General features: G+C 42.5%; 1 protein-coding gene across 2 annotated transcripts in view; it reads left to right on the top strand.

Annotated features, from left to right (window-relative positions):
• Positions 1–22,483, top strand: part of CC2D2A (coiled-coil and C2 domain containing 2A) — a 143,414-nt gene that overhangs the window by 87,724 nt on the left and 33,207 nt on the right. For both annotated transcript variants that reach the window (XM_075066578.1, XM_032773944.2), the window contains exons 18-20: positions 2,226–2,317; positions 5,935–6,102; positions 21,812–21,917. In XM_075066578.1, the coding sequence (XP_074922679.1) occupies positions 2,226–2,317; positions 5,935–6,102; positions 21,812–21,917 (366 nt within the window). The remainder of the gene's footprint in view (positions 1–2,225; positions 2,318–5,934; positions 6,103–21,811; positions 21,918–22,483) is intronic.

The raw sequence follows: 22,483 nt of genomic DNA, 5'->3' as shown, positions 1-22,483 counted from the left end.
GTTTGCTCCATTGGAAATTGAAAGAATTAAGAATTTTAAATTATATTAGGGCTGTGAAGTGATTTAAAAAATTAATCGTGATTAATCACACTGTTAAACAATAATAGAATACCATTTCTTTAAATATTTTAGATGTTTTCTACATTTTCAAATATATTGATTTCAATTACAACACAATACAAAGTGTACAGTGCTGACTTCATATTTGTTATAAATATTTGCATTGGAAAAAAACAAAGAAATAGTATTTTTCAATTCACCTAGAACAAGTACTGTAGTGCAATCTTTTTACCATGAAAGTTGAACTTACAAATGTAGAATTATGTACAAAAAAATTGCTGCATTCAAAAATAAAACAATGTAAAACTTTAGAGCCTACAAGTCCATTCAGTCCTATTTCTTGTTCAGCCAATTGTTTGTTTATATTTGCAGGAGATAATGCTGCCCGCTTCTTGATTACAATGTCACCTGAAAGTGAGAACAGATGTTCGCATGGCACTGTTGTAGCCGGCATCGCAAGATATTTACATGCTAGATGCGCTAAAGTTTCATATGGTCCTTCATTCTTCAACCACCATTCCAGAGAACAGTTTTAGAGGGGTTCTACTTGATAACGATCCAAAACAATGCAGAGCGACGTATGTTAATTTTCATCATCTGAGTCAAATGCCACTAGCTGAAGACTGATTTTCTTTTTTGGTGGTTTGGGTTCTGTAGTTTCCACATTGGAGTGTTGCTCTTTTAAGACTTCTGAAAGCACGTTCCATGCCTCATCCCTCTCAGATTTTGGAAGGCACTTCAGATTCTTAAACCTTAGGTTGCGTGTTATAGCTATCTTTAGAAATCTCACATTGGTACCTTCTTTGCGTTTTGTCAGATCTGCAGTGAAAGTCTTCTTAAAAAGAAAAATGTGCTCGGTCATCATCTGAGACTGCTGTAACATGAAATATATGGCAGAATGTGGATAAAACAAAGCAGGAGACATTTAATTCTTTCCCATGTAGTTCAGTCACAAATTTAATTTACACTTTTTTTTTAATGAAAGTCATCAGCATGGAAGCATGTCCTCTGGAATGGTGACCAAAGCATAAAGGGGCATACAAATGTTTAGCATATCTGGCAAGTAAATATCTTGCAATGCCACTACAAAAGTGCCATGTGAACACCTGTTCTTACTTTCAGATGACATTGTAAATAAGAAGCCGGCTGCATTATCTCTCGTAAATGTAAACAGACTTGTTTGAGGATTGGCTGAACAAGAAGTAGGACTGAGTGGACTTGTAAGCTCTAAAGTTTTACGTTGTTTTGTTCTTGAGTGCAGTTATGTAACAAAAAAATCTACATTTGTAAGTTGCACTTTCATGATAAACAGATTACACTATAGTACTTGTATGAGGTGAATTGAAAAATACTGTTTCTTTTGTTTATCATTTTTACAATATGCAAATATTGTAATAAAAATAATATAAAGTGAGCACTGTACACTTTGTATTCTGTGTTATAATTGAAATCAATATATTGAAAAATGTACAAAAACATCAAAATATTTAATAAATATCAATTGGTATTCTGTTTAACAGTGCAATTAAAACTGTGATTAATCATGATTAATTTTTTTAATTTCAATTAATTTTTTTTAGTTAATCACGTGAGTTAACTGCGATTAATCAATAGCCCTAAACTATATATTTTATTGCAAATATAGTGCTTGAAAAAGGTCCTCATTGACAGTCCTGGAATCTGAAGTGCTCTATATAGCCACAGAATTGATATAGTATAGTTAGGAGGAGTGAAAGCTTCTTCACACTGTTTCATCAATCTGTTTTAACCCCTTACTTTGACTCTTTGTTAAGGTAATCAAAAAAAATTGTCAGTGAGTTATGTTGAGTTTGTAGTGTGGACTCTTCTCCACTGGAATCTGGAAAGAGAAAGAGTGCATGTTCAAAGAATTCCTCTTATTTTTTCCATTCCCTTTACCAGGTGTACTGACCTGGACTTAAGCTCTTTAGTATGGGACAACTACCGAGGCTGCATCTAGAGGAGTCAATTACTCCTAGAATGGGGTAGTATTTTGTGCAGAGGAAGTATCTATGGAAAGGGATCCCTGAACATGCCCCTTTTTTTATGATGGGGAGATTAAGAAACATAATTCTCCTTTTTAGTAAATTGAACCACATGTATTTTCAGTGAATTTGGATAAGACATACAATTGGTTATGTTTCCAGGTTAGAGAATCAGTGATAAACCGGTTTCTAACAGCAAAGCACCATTTCCTTCTTTCTGACTTGGTAAATGAAGAGGAGGTTCCTAGTCTTGGGTAAGGGGAAAAAAGTTTTTATCATATCTCAAATAATTTCAATAACTAATTTTAAACTATCCTTGTTTCTAAGCTCATAATTATTTCTTTACCACAAAAATTTAGTGTTGTACTCCATGTTTACTAATGTTTTAAATTTAGCATAATGCTATATTATTCTGTAAGGACCATGCTCATCTGTGCCAAAATACACAAGTGTTTAAATAACTGCAAGAAAACTGCATCATGAATGTTTTAAGGTAATATGCTATTTTCAGCAGAAGTGTTCATTCATAGTAACCTTTTTTTATGTGCTGCCATATTACTTCAGTCTCTGATAACATCTGACCTCATAAGCTTAAGGAGAGCTTAGTATGCACCTGAATGACTGATTCCAAGTAATACCCAAATGTGGTGGCTTCGGTGGTTCAATAGTCAGCACTCTTCCCACTGAATCAGTGCTGAGCAAATGTCTCAGCATGGTGTTGGAGGGGACGGGACTGTGAGGCTGGAATTGCATTGTTTCAGATGCAACTTAAATCTGTTAATCTATATTATGGGAATTGGTTGAGTATCATCACCATAGTTTCTAATTGCTAAATACAGTAAATTAGATTCCCTTAATATTTTCCATAGAAGATTCTGCTCTTCACCTCTCCCAGATTCTAGGAGGCTTGGCTTGCTTCATAGTGCATCTTTGTGTGTGTGTGTAGGAGGTGTTAGTTACTTGTCTTTGCTTCTAACAGGAAAGCTATAAATATAAAAACACAATCCTGATGATTTGCAGAGTAGACATTTTCAATCCTAGTATAGTTTCTGCTGGATCTTATGTTATTTACTTCCTGTTGTACACTGGTCTATAATTTTGCTGTGAAGTATTGAACAGATGCAATGTTTCATCCAGATGTAGCTTTACTGTGCTGATGGATGAAATAGTTCCTATAATATGTGCATATGTATATGTATCTGTGGGAACATATATAAAATGTGTATCTGAATATGTACGGATAAGTACATGTGTATACTATATCTGTATAATTTTGGTATTCTTTTAATGGCTTCCTAGAGTATGCTATGCACATCTCACTACCCTATCCGCTCCACCACTAATGTCAGCCTTGGTGCTCCTTTCATCTCCTTCCCTAAGATCATCTCACTCTCTTTGTCTGTGCTGATCCCAATGCTTAGAATGCACTCCCCAGCCCTGTTCATTGCAACTTTCCTCATCTTCTTTAGTTCCCTCCTAAAAAGTCACTTCAGCCCTCATATCTACAAGAAGTGTGCAGGGAAAAGAAAGGTAACAAAAAATAAATACAGTCAGTGCGTAAAGCGAAAATCGCGTATAATCAAAATTACATTGAGTGTAATGGTGGGCAGAATTGCCTGCACTACAGATATAGCATTAAAATTGTTATTTTTCTCTTTTTTTTGTTTTTGTTTTTGCCGACCACGTAAAGCTGAAATCGCGCATGTTAAATGTGCGTAAGATGTGACAGACCTGTAAACCAAAAGAAATACCACACCATGTTAGCATTGTCCCCCACATGCTTTCTGTCTACTTCACCCCCCTTTAATTTAGTTAGGATCCTCACATATTCTGTCATGTTTAATTTACATGATATGCTCTTTGGGGCTAGGGCCTGGTTTTTATTTATTTTGTGAGGCACCTAGCAATGTTATAATATGCTCGAAAAACAATTATAAATAGGCATCTAAACGTGCATATATAAATAAAGATACTGAGTCCTTTCTGTATGAAAGGAGGTATAAATGTAAGTTTACATAATGTTGTTATGATCTTGATCTTGGACTTAAAGTTTGAAACACAAACAAGTAAAAAACTGATCCTGAAAAAGTTGCTGTTTAGACTTCTAACCTTTCTTGCCGCACAGTTCTAAGGCATCTTGAGAAAAGAGCGAACAGATCAGAGGGAAAAGAGAGTTGTGGAAGAGGATGTGGACCGATAGATTTGAGAAAGACACAAGGAGATGCCCTGCAAATAGCATGAAATAATTTTAAAAAGTGCATTTTTGTTACCCTGTGCCTTACATGTGTCTCAACACCTTGCTGCTGGGCACTTCCCATGTGTCTCTTTACTTCTGCTCAAACATATTTTTGTCTTTGAAATCTGTTCTCTTTTCTTGCCAGACTACTATGTATGTATTTGTTTGTTGTTGTTTTGTGACTCTGACTTTTTGTACTATGTTTCCATGTCTCCTGTACTTCATGTCTTTGGGCTTGTCTATACTACCTGCCGGATCAGGGGGCAGCGATCGATCCAGCATGGGTCAATTTATTTAGTCTAGTATAGACACGATAAATTGACCGCTGAGCGCTCTCCCATCGACTCCGGTACTCCACCAGAACGAGAAGCACAAGCAGAGTTGATGGGAGGGCGTCAGCTGTCGACTTATTGCAGTGAAGACTCCGCGGTAAGTAGATCTAAGTACGTTGACTTCAGCTACGCTATTCACATAGCTGAAGTTGCATATCTTAGATCGACCTCGCGTGGTAATGTAGACAAGCCCTTACTCTGTATCACCAACACATAAATGACATTCACTAGCATTTGTTTTAAATCTGTTTAAGCAGATGGATAATGAATGAGAATTGCATTTCTTTGCTACTCGTAAACTTTGTTTTTTGCACCATTGTGCCCTTAAGATATTATTTTGATTTAACAATATAAACCTAAGTAGACTCATCTGCTGGCAAAACAGAGACTTGCAGCTTTTCAACAAAGAAATAGTTCTTTTTGGTTCAGTATTTCATGTTGCAGAATGAGAAATAACATTTATAGTTAATTTCCCAGTTTGTTTAAAATGAAATTAGCTTGACTGGTACTGATTTCCACATGATTAATACCGATTTGTACTGAGCGTTGTTTGGCAATCAGATTATATTATTATTAGATTTAAAATATGCACAATTCTCTGGAACATGGGAAATCTATTAAAATATGTTTAGTGAATTTTACTATTTTAAAACAGTAATTCACCTTTTTATACTGTTTTTACAAGAATAATGCACTTTTGTAGTTGCACATAATGAGAAGTTGACCTTGCCTAACCGTTGCTTTTTAAAATTGGTTCTGGATTGCTTTCTATAATTAAAATATGTTTGTACAGTTAGGATCATTCATGTATGATTTTGCACACATTTGTTTTTATTCTTTTCCTGTTTTTCTTTTTATTCTGCTTTGCCTTGTATTATAAGTTCTGATGACCCAGGGTATGTCATGGTACATTAATTTCTGTTTCCCCTTTGTAGCTTGCTGTTTGTCCTAGGTAGTTCTAGGCATAGACTTTTTTGGTGTATTACATACATTGGATGATGTCATCTAACAAGCATCATGTTTATATAATTATAGTATGTTAGATCCATATTGAAATGTTAAAATTAATTTTATTTCATATTCTCAGTTATGATATAATTCTTCTGTACATTTCATTTAAAATTTATAAAATACAAAATGCCATTTCTGTGCTAATAAACAATTAATGTATTTCACAATAAAAGACACCAAGAGTATATATTTCTCTTTCTTTTAAGTGCATAGTTTTGCATATGTGTCAAGGGAAAATTAGAATTCTGGATCCTGTGTAGAAAAGACTAAAACCCTCTTTTATGATTTCTAGTAATTTAGGACTCAGTCTTTTTAAACTGGCAGAGCCAAAGCGACCACTAAAGCCAAGAAGAAAGGAGAGGAAGAAAGTTACAGCACAGAAGCTATCAGATGGAGACATAAATCTTTTAGTGAACATTATTAGAGCTTATGACATTCCAGTGAGAAAACCTGTTTTAAGGTATGAACTCTTTAAAAGGCTTCTAGCTGAAAATGTTCTTTCTCTTTCTAGTAGCTCTTTATTGCCTTTTTAAAAATCTTTTTCATGCTGGAGGCTATATTTTCAAAATTGGCTTTATAAATTGCTTTTGTGAAATTTGCATGCAAAAGCTGTGTGTTTAAATCTCTGGTTTTGGAGTATAGATGCATGTGTAAGGAAATTTTTTTAACACACTTAAGTGGCCAGTTCTCAAAATTTGGCTTTATGTGTATTAAATGAAATGATTGGTTTTTATCCTCATGATAATAACACAAAGAGATAAATTTACAAATTCTTTGATTATGTTGTTTAATAGTACAAGTATTGCTGTTTTGCAAGTTCCTTAGAATTATGTTTTCATCTAGTAGTGCCTGCTAAGATCACTGGTTTATTGTGCATATTAGGCTGTCTGAGAAAAAATAATTGGAAGATAATTTGAGATTTTTGAGAATATAAACATACAGGTAATATCAGACATGCTATCCCTAAAACACTTATGAATATCATGTCTTTTAATTATATCCCTTGTACTTATATTAAATAAGGTTAGATAGATTAGATGTAATAAAAGAGATTCCAAATAGTCTTTTCTACAAACCAATAGTTATTTTATGCGCAGTGGAACCGCTGTGTTACAAACTAATTGGGGATTAAGAAGTTCATAAAACAAAAACTTAATAAAATTTATCATCTCAAAATCACGGTAGGTAAGGTGCATAAATTATCATATGGTGCACTGCGTCTCTTTTTTCTTGTCCTTCAAACTACTGCAAAGCAATTTCCAGTACATTGAAGACATCAGAATATGAAGGGATGTCAACTTGTTCATTAACATCACTTTTGTTATGTGGTTTCCCCTGACTCTCACTCTTGGGGAAGAATGGATTGTATAACTGGTTGTTTGTGAGATCGATCTTTGTAGAATCGAGGTTTTACTGTATATCTTTCGTATTAGCTCTTGCTCTTCTACCTTCATGTATTCATTTTAAGCATTTTAATTGGCAAAATATTAACCAGTGGAATTAACCTAATGTAGTTCCACTGTACTAATTTTGAAGCTCAATCCTACCTTCAGATACACTTGCTTAAATACACCTCAGATATTGTAAGAATGCATTGTATTATTTTTCCTATTTTATGGGGCTTTTATAACAAACATACCTTTCCACTCTACACTTAAGTAGTGAAAACATAACACAGTGCAAAACTAACTTATAAATAGTCTTTTCCTTCGTAATAATTGTAGGCTTAAAACGTCCAATCCAACTAATCTGAACGTAAAATAAGGGCAAAATAATGCTCGCTCAAAAGCCTGACTGAACAGCCAGCCTTAGATTATGCTTCAAAACTTGAAAAACTCTCTCTCATAAACAAGAGCAATTTCCAAGTAAGACTACAGTTTTGAACTGCACCCAGCGCTAATTAGTTATAGTCAGTTATTGAACATGCGGAATTGAGCCCTTCTGCTACTCTGCCTACTTACCATAACTTACATGTTCTTCTTCGAGTGCTTGTTCATATCAAATCCAATTAGGTGCGCGCCCCACTGCGTGCACGATCGTTGGAAGATTTTACCCTAGCAAGATTTGGTGGGTCGGCTGAGGCGTTCCCTGGAGTGGTGCCCTTATGGTGCCGGATATATGCCCCTGCCGACCCAGCACCCCCTCAGTTCCTTCTTACCGCCTGTGACGGTCGTTGGAACTGTGGAGTGTGGCATAGCTGATCTCCACTTCCCTAGCTCTTTGCTCGTTGGCACCGCTTGCTGTCTCTGGGAGCCAAGAAGCAGCACAAACAATGTGCTGCTCTTGTACAGTTGCCGGCACCGCCTGTGCCCCCCTTGGAGCAGCGTCCCGTGTCGGACCAACCTGTGAAGGCTACAACTCCAGCACCGTCGATTCCAGCACTGCAAATTGAGTCTGGTGCACGTAAGCTCCCTGGTGCGCACTGTGGCTGAGCTCGGTCTGCCTTCCACCCTGGAGACTTTCTCCACTGCTCGCGACTTGATTGCGCTCACCAAGCCAGGACCGTCACGAACTTCGGTACCACCGGTGCAAGCTGTCCCATCGATAGGGAAGCCCTCCATGATGCGCCCTCCATAACAGAGCGAGAAGGGTCAGCATCGATCTCGGTCCCAGTCCAGGTCACAGTCCTGATCCAGGCGCTGATCTCCTCCATGGCACCGCCCACAGTCCCAGCACCGATAACCATCTCGGCACCACGTGTACTCACGGCGCCACTCCACCTCAAAAAGATCTCTTTCCCGGTACGGTTGGTACTGGTCCAGCTCTCAGCACCGATCCCAGTGCTGGTCTCCTTGGAGTTGTTCCTGGCGCTGCGCCACTCATAGATCTTTATCGAGGTCCAGATCTATCTCCCTGCACCGATACAACCGTCGGTCCTGGTCCAGGTCGCGGTACCGCTCGAGACCACGGTGCCGATCTCCATCTCCACGGCGCGAGCCAACAACATATGACAGTGCAACCCAGCATGAGTGATCGGCTCCACCTTGGCCTTCCCGCCCCAACTCAAGGTCGCCCCAAGTGGAGAGTGGCTACCGTGTCCATGACCAAGATGCGGATGGAGCTAGCCAATGGCATGACAAGGGGCAGGATCCTGCTCAGGGACCCCCACAATGATCCTTTTGGACCTCTTGGGCATACCATCAGGCCCAAGGTGTCCCATTGGGAGCTTTTCATTCTGCCCACTCATAACCTTGGGTCCCGGAGGCCACTGTCAGTCACCCCACCCGGGGACTCGGAGGCGACGGCCCTACCCTCAGCTCAGGCCATGCCCCTAGCATGGAGGACCTAGGGCAGCAAGACCCCCCGCCAAGCAAGACTTGCCCCAGGATCCATTAGTCCCAGGCGTATCCTCCTTGTTCTCCCCTGACGAGGCAGTAGCGAGCACGTCCTCCTCTGGCCCACCCCCTGTAGACCTCTGTGCAACCAAGACTGGCTTTGAAGGGTGGCACAAAACATGAACCTCCAGGTGGAGGAGGTGGTGGAGGTCGAGGATCCGGTGGTGAACATTTTATCAGCCGATGCCCCCCCATGTATAGCCTTGCCGTTTATTCGGACCGTCCAGGCTAATGCCAATACAATCTGTCAGTCTCCGGTGTCCATTCCTCCCCCTGCCAAGGGGGTGGAGAGGAAGAACTTGGTCCCCTCCAAAGAGTATGAGTACTTGTACATTCACCCCCAACCATGCTCCCTTGTTGTACAGTCCTTTAATGAGAGGGAAAGACATGGTCAACAAGCTCCTGCTCCTAAATCCAAGAATGCTAGATGCTTGGATTTTTTCGGGCGCAAGATCTATTTGACTGGCGGCCTACAACTTAGAGTGGCTAACCAGAAGGCCCTCTTGAGCCATTATAATTATAATACCTGGAACTCGATGGGGAAGTTCAAAGAGCTGGTTCCTCAGGAGTCCAGGGAGAAGTTCGGGGCCTTGCTAGAGGAAGGCAAGAAAGTAGCCAGGACATTCTTGCAGGCTTCAATAGATGTGGCAGACTTGGCGGCTATGACTCTAGCCTCGGGCGTAGCTATGCGCCACATCTCGTGGCTGCAGGTGTCTGGTCTTCCACTGGAGCTGCAGCAAACTATTCAGGACCTGCCCTTTGATGGCCAGGGGCTATTTTCAGATAAAACTGACTCCAGAGTCTGAAGGATAACCGGGCCATCGTATACTCATTGGGCATGCATATGGTGATGCAACGTAGGCCCTTCTGACTCCAACCGCAGCGCACCTACCCTAACCTCCGGCCAAGACAGGACTTCTCTAGAAGACGCGACTGGAGGGTAGGAGGAGGCAGTCTGGTCCTCAGATGGGCCAGAACCAGGGCCCCGCCAAATCAGGAAGAGGGGGAGAGAGATAGCTCAGTGGTTTGAGCATTGGCCTGCTAAACCCAGGGTTGTGAGTTCAATCCTTGAGGGGGTCGCTTAGGGATCTGGGGCAAAAATCAGTAGTTGGTCCTGCTAGTGAAGGCAGGGGGCTGGACTCAATGACCTTTCAAGGTCCCTTCCAGTTCTAGGAGATAGGTATATCTCCAATTATTAATTAATCAATCAGCAAGGCCCAAACAAAACTTTTGAAGGTGCTCCCGAGGGCGGAGCACCAGTCTCCTTGCAGGATCCTTCCTCAGCTTTTACCAACCGCCTCTCCTATTTCCTCCCTGCATGGTCCCGCGTAACGTCAGACCTCTGGGTCCTTCACATGGTAGAAAGTGGATACCACCTTCAATTTGTCTTCAGGGACCCCTCTCACAAGCAACTATTCCTACAGGAGGTGCAAATGCTCCTAAGTATCAGGGCTATAGAGGAGGTTCCAAAGGAACTGAGGGACAGGGGTTTTTACTCCCATTACTTCCTAACCCCAAGGCAAAGGTGGGGCTGTGGCCCATTCTGGACCTGCGCGGACTCAACACATGCATGGTAAAGTTGAAGTTCCACATGGTTTCCCTGGTGACCATTATCCCTTCTCTGTATCCTGGAGACCGGTACGCCGCCCTCGACATGAAAGACGTGTACTTCCACATAGCGATTTACCCATCGCAGAGGCACTTCCTTCGCTTTGTGGTCAACCAACGACACTTCCAATTTACCGTCCTCCCCTTTGGCCTATCCACGGCACCAAGGGTCTTTACAAAATGTATGTCTGTCGTAGCTGCCTTGCTCCGTCAACATCGGATCCAAGTGTTTCCATACCTCAACGACTGGCTCATTCAGGGTCGCTCCAAGCTCCAGGTGCAGTCTCATGTTCAGTTCACCATGAGCTTGTTCAAGCAGCTGGGCCTGCTGCTCAATGTCGAAAAATCCACTTTGCAGCCGACCCAAAGAATAGACTTCATCGGAGCAGTCCTGGATTCACATGCCTGCTTCCAGTCCATGGTGAGCATTATCCACGGCCTCCAAAGCTTCCCGACCTCGACAGCACGCACGTGCCTCGGTCTACTGGGACACATGGCGTCTTGCACCTTCGTGACCAGACATGCCAGACTATGCATCCGTCCACTTCAGGCCTGGCTGTCAATGTACTGTCCAGGCCAGGACAATTTAGACAGTGCTCACAGTATCGATGGAAGTCTTAACCTCCCTGGTTTGATGGCTGAACCCCAACTCGGTATGCGGGGGGATGTCATTCCATGCCCTACAGCCCTCCATAGTCCTAACCACGGATGCATCATCTCTGGGCTGGGGCACTCACCTTGTGGACCTTTGACACACGGCCTTTGGTCCACACAAGAGATTACCCTGCACATCAACATACGGGAACTGAGAGCAGTACGCCTAGCATGTCAGGTGTTCCATGAACACCTTCAGGGCCGTTGTGTCGCAGTCTTCACAGACAACACAACTGCTATGTTTTACATCAACAAGCAAGGGGGAGCGTGATTTTCCCCCCCTCTGTCAGGAAGCCATTTGGCTGTGGGAATTCTGCATAGCCCACTCGATCGACCTGGTGGCGTTGTTTCTCCAGGGAGTCCACAACACCTTGGCAGATCACCTCAGCAGGTCCTTTCTGAGTAGTCAATTTGCCCGGACGTTATCCATTCAGTTTTCCAGAAGTGGGGGTTTCCCCACATAGACCTTTTTGCCTCTCGCGAGAATCAGAAGTGCCAGTTGTCCTGCTCTCTCCAGGGGCGCTCCCCGGGCTCCCTATCAGATGCCTTCCTGATGCCGTGGAAAGACCACCTGTTCTACGCCTTTCCTCCATTCCCATTGGTCCACAAGATCCTTCAAGTTACGCACAGACAAGGCCCACTTAATCTTGATCACCCCGACATGGCCCAGGCAACATTGGTACACCACTCTCCTCGATCTGTTGGTGACCACAGCAGTTCCACTCCCATTGTGGCCGGACCTGATCACTCAGGAGCACGGCCAACTGTGTCATCCTGACCTGCAATCCCTCCATCTCACACCATGCATGTTGCATGGCTAACTCAACCTGAGCTACGTTGCTCCTGCTTGGTGTAGCACGTACTCTTGGGTAGCAGAAAGCTCTCTACTAGGTCTACGTATCTGGCCAAGTGGAAATGTTTCTCCTGCTGGTGTGACCTGAGCAATACTGCCCCCTGGAGGTACCAGTACCTACCATCCTAGATTATCTCTTGTCCTTGAAACAGCAAAGCCTAGCAGTTTCATCCATCAGAGTACACCTAGCAGCAATTTCAGCCTTCCACCCGGGCAAAAACGGTCGCTCGGTTTTCTCCAATCCCATGGTCAGCAGATTCCTCAAGGGATTGGAATGTCTGTACACACAAATTCGGCATCCGACCCCTATGTGGGACCTCAACCTGCTCCTGTCCAGACTCATGGGTGCCCCATTTGAGCTGATGGCCACTTGCTTTCCTGGAAAACAGTATCAGAGGGGTAGCCGTGTTAGTCTGGATCTGTAAAAGCAGCAGAGAGTCCTGTGGCACCTTATAGACTAACAGACGTTTTGGAGCATGAGCTTTCATGGGTGAATACCCACTTCGTCGGATGTATGACGGAGGACTCTTTGCTGCTTTTCCTGGAAAACAGCTGTCCTCGTCACCATCACTTCGGCTATACGTGTGTCGGAGCTTCGAGCCCTCACGTCGGACTCACCGTATATGGTGTTTAAGAAGGACAAGGTACAGCTGTGACCACACCCCGCCTTCCTTCCTAAGGTGGTGTCTGCCTTCCTTGTCAACCAAGACATCTTCCTTTCGGTCTTCTATCCGAAGCCGCACTTTTCTTGATGAGAACAACAGCTTAATTCCCTAGACGTTCGCAGGGCCCTCACCTTTTACATCGAACAAGCAAAATCTTTTAGGAGGACAACCCACCTGTTCGTAGCTGTGGCAGACCGGATGAAGAGCCTCCCTGTCTCCACACAGTGTATCTCTTCCTGGATTACATCATGCATCCATGCATGCTATGACTTGGCTGAGGTCCCAACTACACATCTTAGTGCCCACTCTACTAGGGCTCAAGCCTCGTCCTCCGCCTTCCTGGTTCATGTGCCCATACAGGAGATCTGTAGGGCAGCAACTTTGGTCAGGAGTACATACCTTCGCTTCACACTATACAATAGAGCAGCAGTCCAGGGGTGATGCTGCATTTGGTTCAACTGTCCTTCACTCCGCGACATCTCACTCCGACCCCACCACCTAGGTAAGGCTTGGGAGTCACCTAATTGGAATCAATATGAGCAAGCTCTTGAAGCAAAAACGGTTACTTACCTTTGTAACTGTTGTTCTTCGAGATGTGTTGCTCATATCCATTCCAAACCTGCCTTCCTTCCCCTCTGTTGGAGTACCTGGCAAGAAGGAACTGAGTGGGTGCTGGGTCGGCAGGGGCATATATCCAGCGCCATAAGGGCGCCACTCCAGGGGGCGCCTCAGCCGACCCACCGAGTCTTACTAGGGTAAAAATCTTCCAACGATAATGCACGCAGCGCTCACACCTAATTGGAATGGATATGAGCAACACATCTCGAAGAACAACAGTTACAAAGGTGAGTAACTGTCTTTTTTATTGGCCTTTTCGTAAATAAATTCACTTTGAGGAATAAGTGTAAAGTATAACTTTCAGATTATGATATCGTAAAAGTATGAGAAGATTTTTTATAAGAAGGAACAGAGAGGATTATCTTTAAGCTAATTATCCACTTAATCAGTGTTGAATGTGCATTAAAGTGACACCATACATTTTGCCCTCAATATTCCAAAAAAAAAATAGCTTTTTAAAAAAGAACTGTGATATTATATTCTGCTGATCTTGAATCGTTATTTATATTTATTGTTCAATTTTTGTATTATTACTGCATTTACTTGTACAGTGTTTCTATATAACTTTTTGTGGTAAATATAGTTATACAATATCTGCATTGTTCATTCCACACAGTAAATTGCTGTCTATATATTCACTTTTGTTTATTTTCCCACAAAGGACTTGGGTAGAAGCTAAGGAATCTGTACAATTTAGAAGTTCCAGTGGGATAGATCTACTTAAACTGAGCAGCCTGCAGACCATATAAACTCTGCAGAAAAGTGAGAAACCTGGGCCTTGTCATTCTGTGGGACACATGAATGCCTCAGGAAAGAATGCCTCCAGGCAGGAAGTTCTCTTTCACTGTGGAGCTTATCTCACTACCCTTACAGTTTTCTTTTCACTGAATAAATATAGTCATGGTGTAGAGGTATAACATGAAAATGTCAAAAATATTTTTAGAGTAAAAACAAATTCTGTACAGCTAACTACATATTTAATGAAGTGAGGATTAATATTCAGTAGTTATTTGAGTCCTGGTCCCTATCTGTAGTCCACTGTGTACGCATGTGCTCCATGTGCCCGAAGTCAGAGAATTCTTGAAAGCAGGGTCCATGCATGTGCATTCACTGTGTTCGTGCCCCCAGCCAAAGAGATAAAGGGCCGAGTGGACCAACTGTCTCTCCATTTCCTTCTTATGACCAGGTGGCCTGGGTCAGAACCTCCAGTGTCTGGAGCTTTGTCTTCCTTTATTCGTCAATCTGTAAATACATATGTAGATGTTTTTTGTAAATAGTTTTAGGATTTTATCCTATAGTTTTTAGCTAAATTTTATAGTTCAATAGTTAGATTACGGATTCCAGGGTATTCACTGGCTCCCCTCTTTCCCTCATTACGGGGACTGGACTTCAAAATCTGTGCTTCTTGCCGACACTCCTTCTCAGTCAACGATGATCATCAATGCTGATGGCCCTGCCTTGGGGAAGCTCACTTCATGGCAAAGTGCAGTATCTACCATTCATTCCATACTGATGAGGGGTGGGAACTTTGCTTTACCAAGCATTCAATGGAGAAAGCTATGAGACGTTAGTAAGACCCAGGCCACGAGACCACGCTGTGCTCAGCAAGGAGTGTGCCTTCTGCCATGAGGTCAGACTTAGGAGAAGGGGAATCTGCTCTCAAAGATCCCATATCGGGGTCTTGTTGGGAGCGCAGAGACCATTCCCGTAAACATCCAAGCTTCAAAAAAGTTAAATACAGCTCTGCCTACATCGAGTTTTCCTGCACAGCCCTTGAGGACTTAAAATGTCCTAAGTCTCAGGGTCATGACATGAAGGCCTACAAGTCCAGGGCTCCATTTGTACCAGACTGCTGTCTTGTGGCAACAGTGCCTCCAGTACCAACTAAGCCTTAATGGGAACTGATGGCACCAATAAAGGGCAACCATTGAGCATGTCAACCACCAACAGTACAGCTCTTCCTCACTCAGTTGTGTCGCAAACTGTAACTACTCTGGCTCCGTCAGTTCAGATGGACAGGATCCCTTGCCACTCTAGTGAGAGCAAAGGCTTACACTCCTCCTATGTCATTTTTTCTCTCCTGAATCCCCAGTCTCCAGCACAGGTGGTGCATCTTATGGGAGGAGTCAGTCTCCCTTTCCATCGTCCAGCCATGGCTTCCCTCCAGGGGAGCCATCAGTACTGCCGACGAACATGGAATCAACATTTTCTTTGTGACGAGACTCTGAACCACCTGATGAACTGATGTTTCCTTCTCTTAGGCATAACTTCCCAGACAGGGGACCCGGACCTGGCTGGAATCAACGTCCACCTCAGCACCTGTGTTGGACCTGTTGGTATGATATGCCATGGGGACTTCCACAACCATCTTTTGACCTCTCTTACTGGCCATACTGGGGACCATGGGACCTATACTAACCTGCAGAGTCGACAAGATCTGGTAGGGAGTCAATCAACCCCTCGTCTCTGAGAGGACAGTCAGAGCTTTTTTCTGACCCCATGGAAAAGGAAGGAAAGTCAGGAATAAATGGTCAGTTTTCACAGTGAAGAGGGATAAATAGCGGGGTCCCCCAAGGACATATGCTGGGACCAGTGCTGTTCAACACATTCAGAAATGATCTGGAAAAAGAAACAGTGAGGTGGCAAAATTTGCAGATGATACAAAATTACTCAAGATAGTTAAGTCCAAAGCTGAGACTGCAAAGAATTACAAAGGGATCTCACAGAACTGAGTGACTGGGCAGCAAAATGGCAAATGGAATTCAGTGTTGATAAGTGCATAGCAATGCACATTGGAAAACACATAATCCCAGCAACACATAAAAATGATGGGGTCTAAATTAGCTGTTACCACTCAAGAAAAAGATCTTGGAGTCGTCATGGCTATTTCTCTGAAAACATCTGCTCAGTGTGTACCAGCAGTCAAAAAGGCTAAAAGAATGTTAGGAACCATTAGAAAAGGGATGGATAACAAGACAGAAAATATAATGTCACTACATAAATCCATTGTATGCCAACATTTTGAAGTTCTGGTGTAGGGGTGGAGGGTGAGAGAGGGAGAGAGAGAATTAGAAAAAAGTACAGAAAAGAGGCAACAAAAATTATTAGAGGTATGGAACAGCTTCCGTATGAGGAGAGAGTAAAAAAACTGGGACTCTTCAGCTTGGAAAAGAGACGACTATGGGGAGATATGATAGCAGTCTATTAAATCATGAATGGTGTGGACAAAGTGAATAGAGAAGTATTATTTATCCCTTCAATTTACACATGAACCAGGGTTCGCCCAATGAAATTAATAGGCAGCAGGTTTAAAAACAAACATAAGGAAGTATTTCTTCACACAACGCACATTCAGCCTGTGAAACTTGTTTCCAGGGGATGTTGTGAGGGTCAAAACTATAATTGCATTCAAAAGAAGAATTAGGTAAGTGCATGGAGGATAGATCCATCAATTGCTATTGGCTAAGATGTTCAGGGATGCAACCCCATATTCTGGGTGTCCCTAAAGCTCTGACTGCCAGAAGCTGGGATTGGATAACAGAGGCTGGATCACTTGATAGATTGCCCTGTTTGTTCATTCCTTCTGAAGAATCTGGCATTGGCCATTGTCGGAAGACAGGATACCAGGCTAGATGGACCACTAGTCTAACCTGATATGGCGATTCTTATGTTCTTAAGAAGATTATGAGCTGGATCCACCAGTTTCACTGGTACCGAGAGACTGTCCTCATCATCTCCGAATGAAGCAGTTGCGCCAGTAACACCACATACACATCCTTCCCCAGTATCTACAAGTAATTCCAGGAACTGTTATGTAGGGTTCCATGTGAGCTACCGATGTCCCTTGAGGAAGTTCAGGATCCTCCACATAAATTACTGGACATCATCCAATTCTCTGGATCCAGCTGAATAGTGCTTCATGTTAATGAAGGCATTCTGAAACAAGTTAGAAAAGTCTGGCATACCCCAGCCACTTGTGCTCCTACCCTCAAGAGGGCAGAAAATGCTATTTTGTCCCAGCCAAAGAGGTGGTATTTCTTATTTCTCTTCATGCTCCTAACTGTGGTTGCTCAATCTGCCATGAAGAGATCTAGATAGCAACATCCTAGATCTACTCTGGTTGACAAAGAGGGTAAAGGACACAATTTATTGGGAAGGAAGTTCTTCATTTCTAGCCCTCAGTTCTCAATAGCCAGTTACCAAGCACTGATGACTAAGTATGCGTACCTGAACTATTCTGAATTCACGAACTTCATTGACTAGTTTGAACAGTAGGACAGATCTCAGTTCAGGCTCTCCTTGAGAAAAGCAAGTTGGTTGATGGGACCGCTCTTCAATCAGCGGGTTACTGCTATTGTGGCTACTGCTGTTGTGATGTGCTGTGAACTTAGGGGTTTTCCAGGGAGGTCCAGGACACCATGGCGGACTTGCCCTTTGACAAAACTCATCTTTTTAAATCAAAAGAGAGATGAATCCTTATACATTCTAAAGGATTCTAGGCCCAACTTCCACTCCTTGGGAATATTTACACTTGCCCTAAAGAGAAAATTTCACAGGCAATTGTACAACCATAGACCAACAGCTCAATAGTTTTACCATCAGTGGTTTTGTGAGCTGCCCTGTAAGAGGCAGAGGGTTGAGAAGTCCTGTTTCGTTTCCCCTCTGGTGGCAATATAATCAATCCAATCCCAGCACCCAGGTAAATGATATGTTTGATGGGAGGTTGAGTGCTGCAAACCAATGATGCCACCACCTGTCGATTCCCAGATACTCTTTGGGGGTTGCCTAGCCCTCTTTTTCCACATCTGAAGTGCAATAACAACAGACAAGGGGGTACTAAATATCCATTCTGGCTATGCAATTTAATTTACCTCCCTGCCCCCTCCAAAACCAGGGAGACCCTTAGGGCCATTCTTGTGAGGAGATTCTAAAACGAGAAGTAGAATCCCTCTTATAGTGAGAAGCAACAGAGCCAGTACTTGCTCAGTACTAAAGAAAGAGTTTTTATGAAACATACTTCCTAGTACCCAAAAAGAAGGGTAGCTGGAGACCTAACCTTGATCTCCGCCATCTCAACTGCTTTATTCACAAACTGAAATTTCGCATAGTCACATTGGTATCTATAATCCCATCCCTGTGTGGAAGTAGAGAAAGAACTGACAGGGATTTGTAGGGGATATTAATGCATGACAGTTTTTGTTAGCAAGAGTTAAGTTACTGTAATTTTAATAACGTGAGATTTGTAGAAGCAAGAATTGTGTGAGGCGAGTAGAAAAGAGCTGTGTGAGAAGTTGTTTGACTTTGTGTAGTTAATGTGTAGATAATACGAAATGTAGACTGGAGTTTAAGTGAGAAAAACAAGATATTAGGATGACCTATATATAAACAAAATGCAGCTGTTGCTTATTATTGTTTGTAATAAATGTATAAATGCTTGCTGTAATTGTTTGCCTGTCCTAGTTGGTGGCAGCGAGAATATCCAAGCTGGTAGTGAGCTTGGGGGAGTTTCAGGTAAGCCCCCAGATTTTGGACGCTAAAGTCCAGATCTGGGACAGGAGGCTATTACCACACCTATATATAAACAAAATGCAGCTGTTGCTTATTATTGTTTGTAATAAATGTATAAATGCTTGCTGTAATTGTTTGCCTGTTGAGGGACCTGTTTAGGAAGGGGAGACCTTATGTTTTAGTGCATTTTTTTTTTGCTGTAGCTGCCAAACAGAATAAAGTATTTGACTTTGGTGTATTTAATTAAAAAGTGAGAACTATCAATTAAAAAAAAAGGGGGAAGGCTTGTGGTTTACAGCTCTCAGTATGAAAGACATTTACCCCAATCACAGACGTTTTCTCATACTCATAGTGGGCTCCAACCATTTTCAATACAGAGAACTCCCATTCAGCCTTGCTTCTGCCCTCAGAGTCTTTACCAAGGTCTTTCCAGTAGCATCAGGCATCATGGCTTCATCATCTTCCTCATCTCAAAGATTGGCTTCTCGTTGCAAAGCACAGCGAGAATCCTAAGAGTCTACTTTGTCAGTGCTTCAATTTATCTTCCCTAGAGATCAGCATAAACTCGTAAAAGTCTGTTCTCACTCCAGTGCAGACTTTAGACTTCACTGGAGAGTCCTTAAATTCTGTCATGACAAGGACCTATGTGCCAATGGATAGGTTCCAGGTGGTAAATGACCTCATAGATCAGGTCATGAACAACCCTCAGACACCAGTCAGAACTTGTCTGTCTCTCCTGAGATATATGGCTTCATGTACTTATGTCACACCATTCACCAGACTCCATCTTTGTCTGCAAGCATGGCATCAAACAGTGTTTTCACCATGAACGCCATAGTAACTGTTCCCATCAAAGTAACATCGTCTGTACTATGGTGGAAGAATCCCCTGCTAGGTATGCATGGGCATTCCCTTCCTTTTCCCCTAACCAGACAGGATGATCATTACAGATGCCTCCCTTTTAGGCTGGGGAGCTCATAAGGATAGCTGCACAGCACAGGGCTCTTGGACATCCTGAGAGACCAAGATGCATATCAGTGTTCTGGAATTGCAGCCAGTCTGAGAGGCTTACAAAGTTTTCTCCAATTTATTCAAGGTCATCATGTCCTCATAATGTCAGACAATATGATAACAGTCTTTTACATTAACAAGCAGGGAGGAGCAAGACCCGTTTCCCTGTGTTCAGAAGCAGTCACTTCATGGAATTAGTGCATCAGCAATCAAATCACCCTGTTGACAGTTTGCCTTCCAGGGAATCAAATGTGCTTTGCTGTTGACCACAAGTGAGGAGTTACACAACTCCATGGTAAACAGTATTTTTGCTCTATGAGGAACCCCCGCAAGTGACATGTTCACCTCTCAAGTGAACAAAAATGCAACATCACTGCTCCAGAGGAGCCCTAGGATGTCACTTTCAGGACGACGCTCTCCTTCTTCCATGGTCAAACCATCTGAACTATGCTTTCCTTAGCACTGCTACTTTGGGTCTTACGGAAGATTCATCAGGACAAGCCACGAGTCACTCTCATTTCCCCCGCCCCACGCCAAAGTGGCCCAGACTGTTTTGATTCTTGAGTTTCTTACACACATCATCTCAGTTGCTGATCAGCTTTTCAGTCCTTTTCCTGTCTCCTGACCCAGAAGGAAAGGCAGAATCAAGCCTCTTAATCTTCAAGCACTTCATCTCAGGGTGTGTTTTTTGGATGGGCATCAGCTCCAGAATGTTCATCTGCTGAAGCTGTGCAAAGCATCCTTACTAATAGTAGAAAAGATTCCGCTACAAAATGCTACTTAGCCAAGTGGAAGCATTTCTCTGTCTGGGCAAAACAGCAACTTAGATTCCCAGATCTGTGGATATTGCCCATATTCTGGACTGTCATCTTTCCCTCAAAACAGCAGGTCTTTCAGTCAGCTCTTGCATTTCTGGTAGCCTTCACCTGAGTCAGGAGGGTGAATGAGCTTGGAGCACTGAAGGTAGATCCACTTTACACCATGTTCCATAGAGGCAAGGTTTCATTATGTTTACATCTTAAGTTCACTCCCGAAGTAGCTTTGGAGTGTCACCTGAACCAGTCAATCCACCTACCTGTGTTTTTTATTAAACTAAATGCATCTGAAGAAGAGAGGAGACTTCATTCCTTTGCTATGCAATGAACCTTAGACCTTTTTCTGCAAAGGTAAAAGCCAATCAGAAAACCTCCTAGATTGTTTATCGCTGTAGCAGAAAGAGTTCAAGGTCAACCTGTATGCTCTCAAAGAATCTGTAAATGGATCTTGTTCTCTATCTTACTCTTTCAGCTGTGTAATCTTCCTCCCCTTTATGGGGTTGAGAGCTCATTCTACAAAAGAACAAGTGACATCAATGGAATAATTTCAAGAAATACCTCTACTTGACATTTGCAAAGCAGCTACATGGAGTTCCTTCTGCACGTTTGTGAGACATTATGCTCTAGTACAGAACTCCACTGATGCAGCCTTTGGCATGGTAGTCCTTCAACTGGCTCTGCTGCCTGCATCCTCCCACCCTCCTCCTACTTGAGTACTGCTTGTCATCAGTCATCCACAGTGGAATACACACAGGGGACCAGCACTTGAAGGAGAAGAGAAAGTTACTTAATTTGAGATGTGTGGTCCCTGTGTGTATTCCACTCCTGCCCTCCTTTTCTGCTTCAGATCATGTATCAGGATTCCTGATACAGAAGGAACTGGAGAGGTGGTTGGTCTACTCCACTCTTTAGCTCCTCCGTTGGAGGCATGAGGAGAGTGAGGGTCCATGCGCAGATCTATGGACACTGCTTTCAAGAATTCTCTGATTGGGCACGTGGATCCCCCATAGGGATCACACATCTTGAAGAGCCTCCAGTTACTATAAGGTAAATAACTTGCTCTTGCATGTTCTCTGTCACAGTTATATATTTTTCTTCCTAGCAAACTTCAACAGCCATCCAGATCTTCAAGGTCCTTTAATGAGATGTTTGCAGCATCTCCATCACCTCAGAGCCCAACCCACAGCATTGATTGGACTTTCAACCAGGTACAGTATAATATTGACATAAATTGAATGGTAATTTGGTCATACAGGGTTGTTTCCCTTTCTTCTAAGCAGTAACATTGACTGGTTAGATCATATTATCAGTGAAGTTGAAATTGAGACTAAATTTTCGATGGCAACTGGAAGCCAAATTTAACATCCTCAAGGGAGAGGATGGAGACCTACTGTTCTTGCTTCTGTTTTTGTTTTAATTTTACATTTGTTGCCCTTTTTTAGAAACACTATAATGTTTTGATTTTTTTAAAAAGTTGTGTGTGGCTCCTATCACACTTTTGGACACTAGATAAATTCCTCTTTCTGGCATTTTAAAAAAGATAATATTAGGGTTTTGTTATTTCTAGTCAAAGATTAATTTAACTGAAACAGATAGTAAGAAGGGCCAGATACAGAGAGAACCATGATAGTATCGACAAGTTTTGTTCTTTGATTACAGACAGTAAGACACAAATGGACATCTTTCAGTGAGCTGATTGGGTCACATAATCTGTTTGAATTAGCAGGTAACTAGCAGCCTTTGCCTGTTGCTAAATTTGAACCTGTCTGATAGA

Source organism: Chelonoidis abingdonii, chromosome 5, assembly GCF_003597395.2.
Source record: "Chelonoidis abingdonii isolate Lonesome George chromosome 5, CheloAbing_2.0, whole genome shotgun sequence".
In the NCBI taxonomy this organism is placed as follows: domain Eukaryota; kingdom Metazoa; phylum Chordata; order Testudines; family Testudinidae; genus Chelonoidis; species Chelonoidis abingdonii.
The sequence above is the reverse complement of the archived record's forward strand: the minus strand, read 5'-3'. Positions and strand labels throughout refer to the sequence as shown.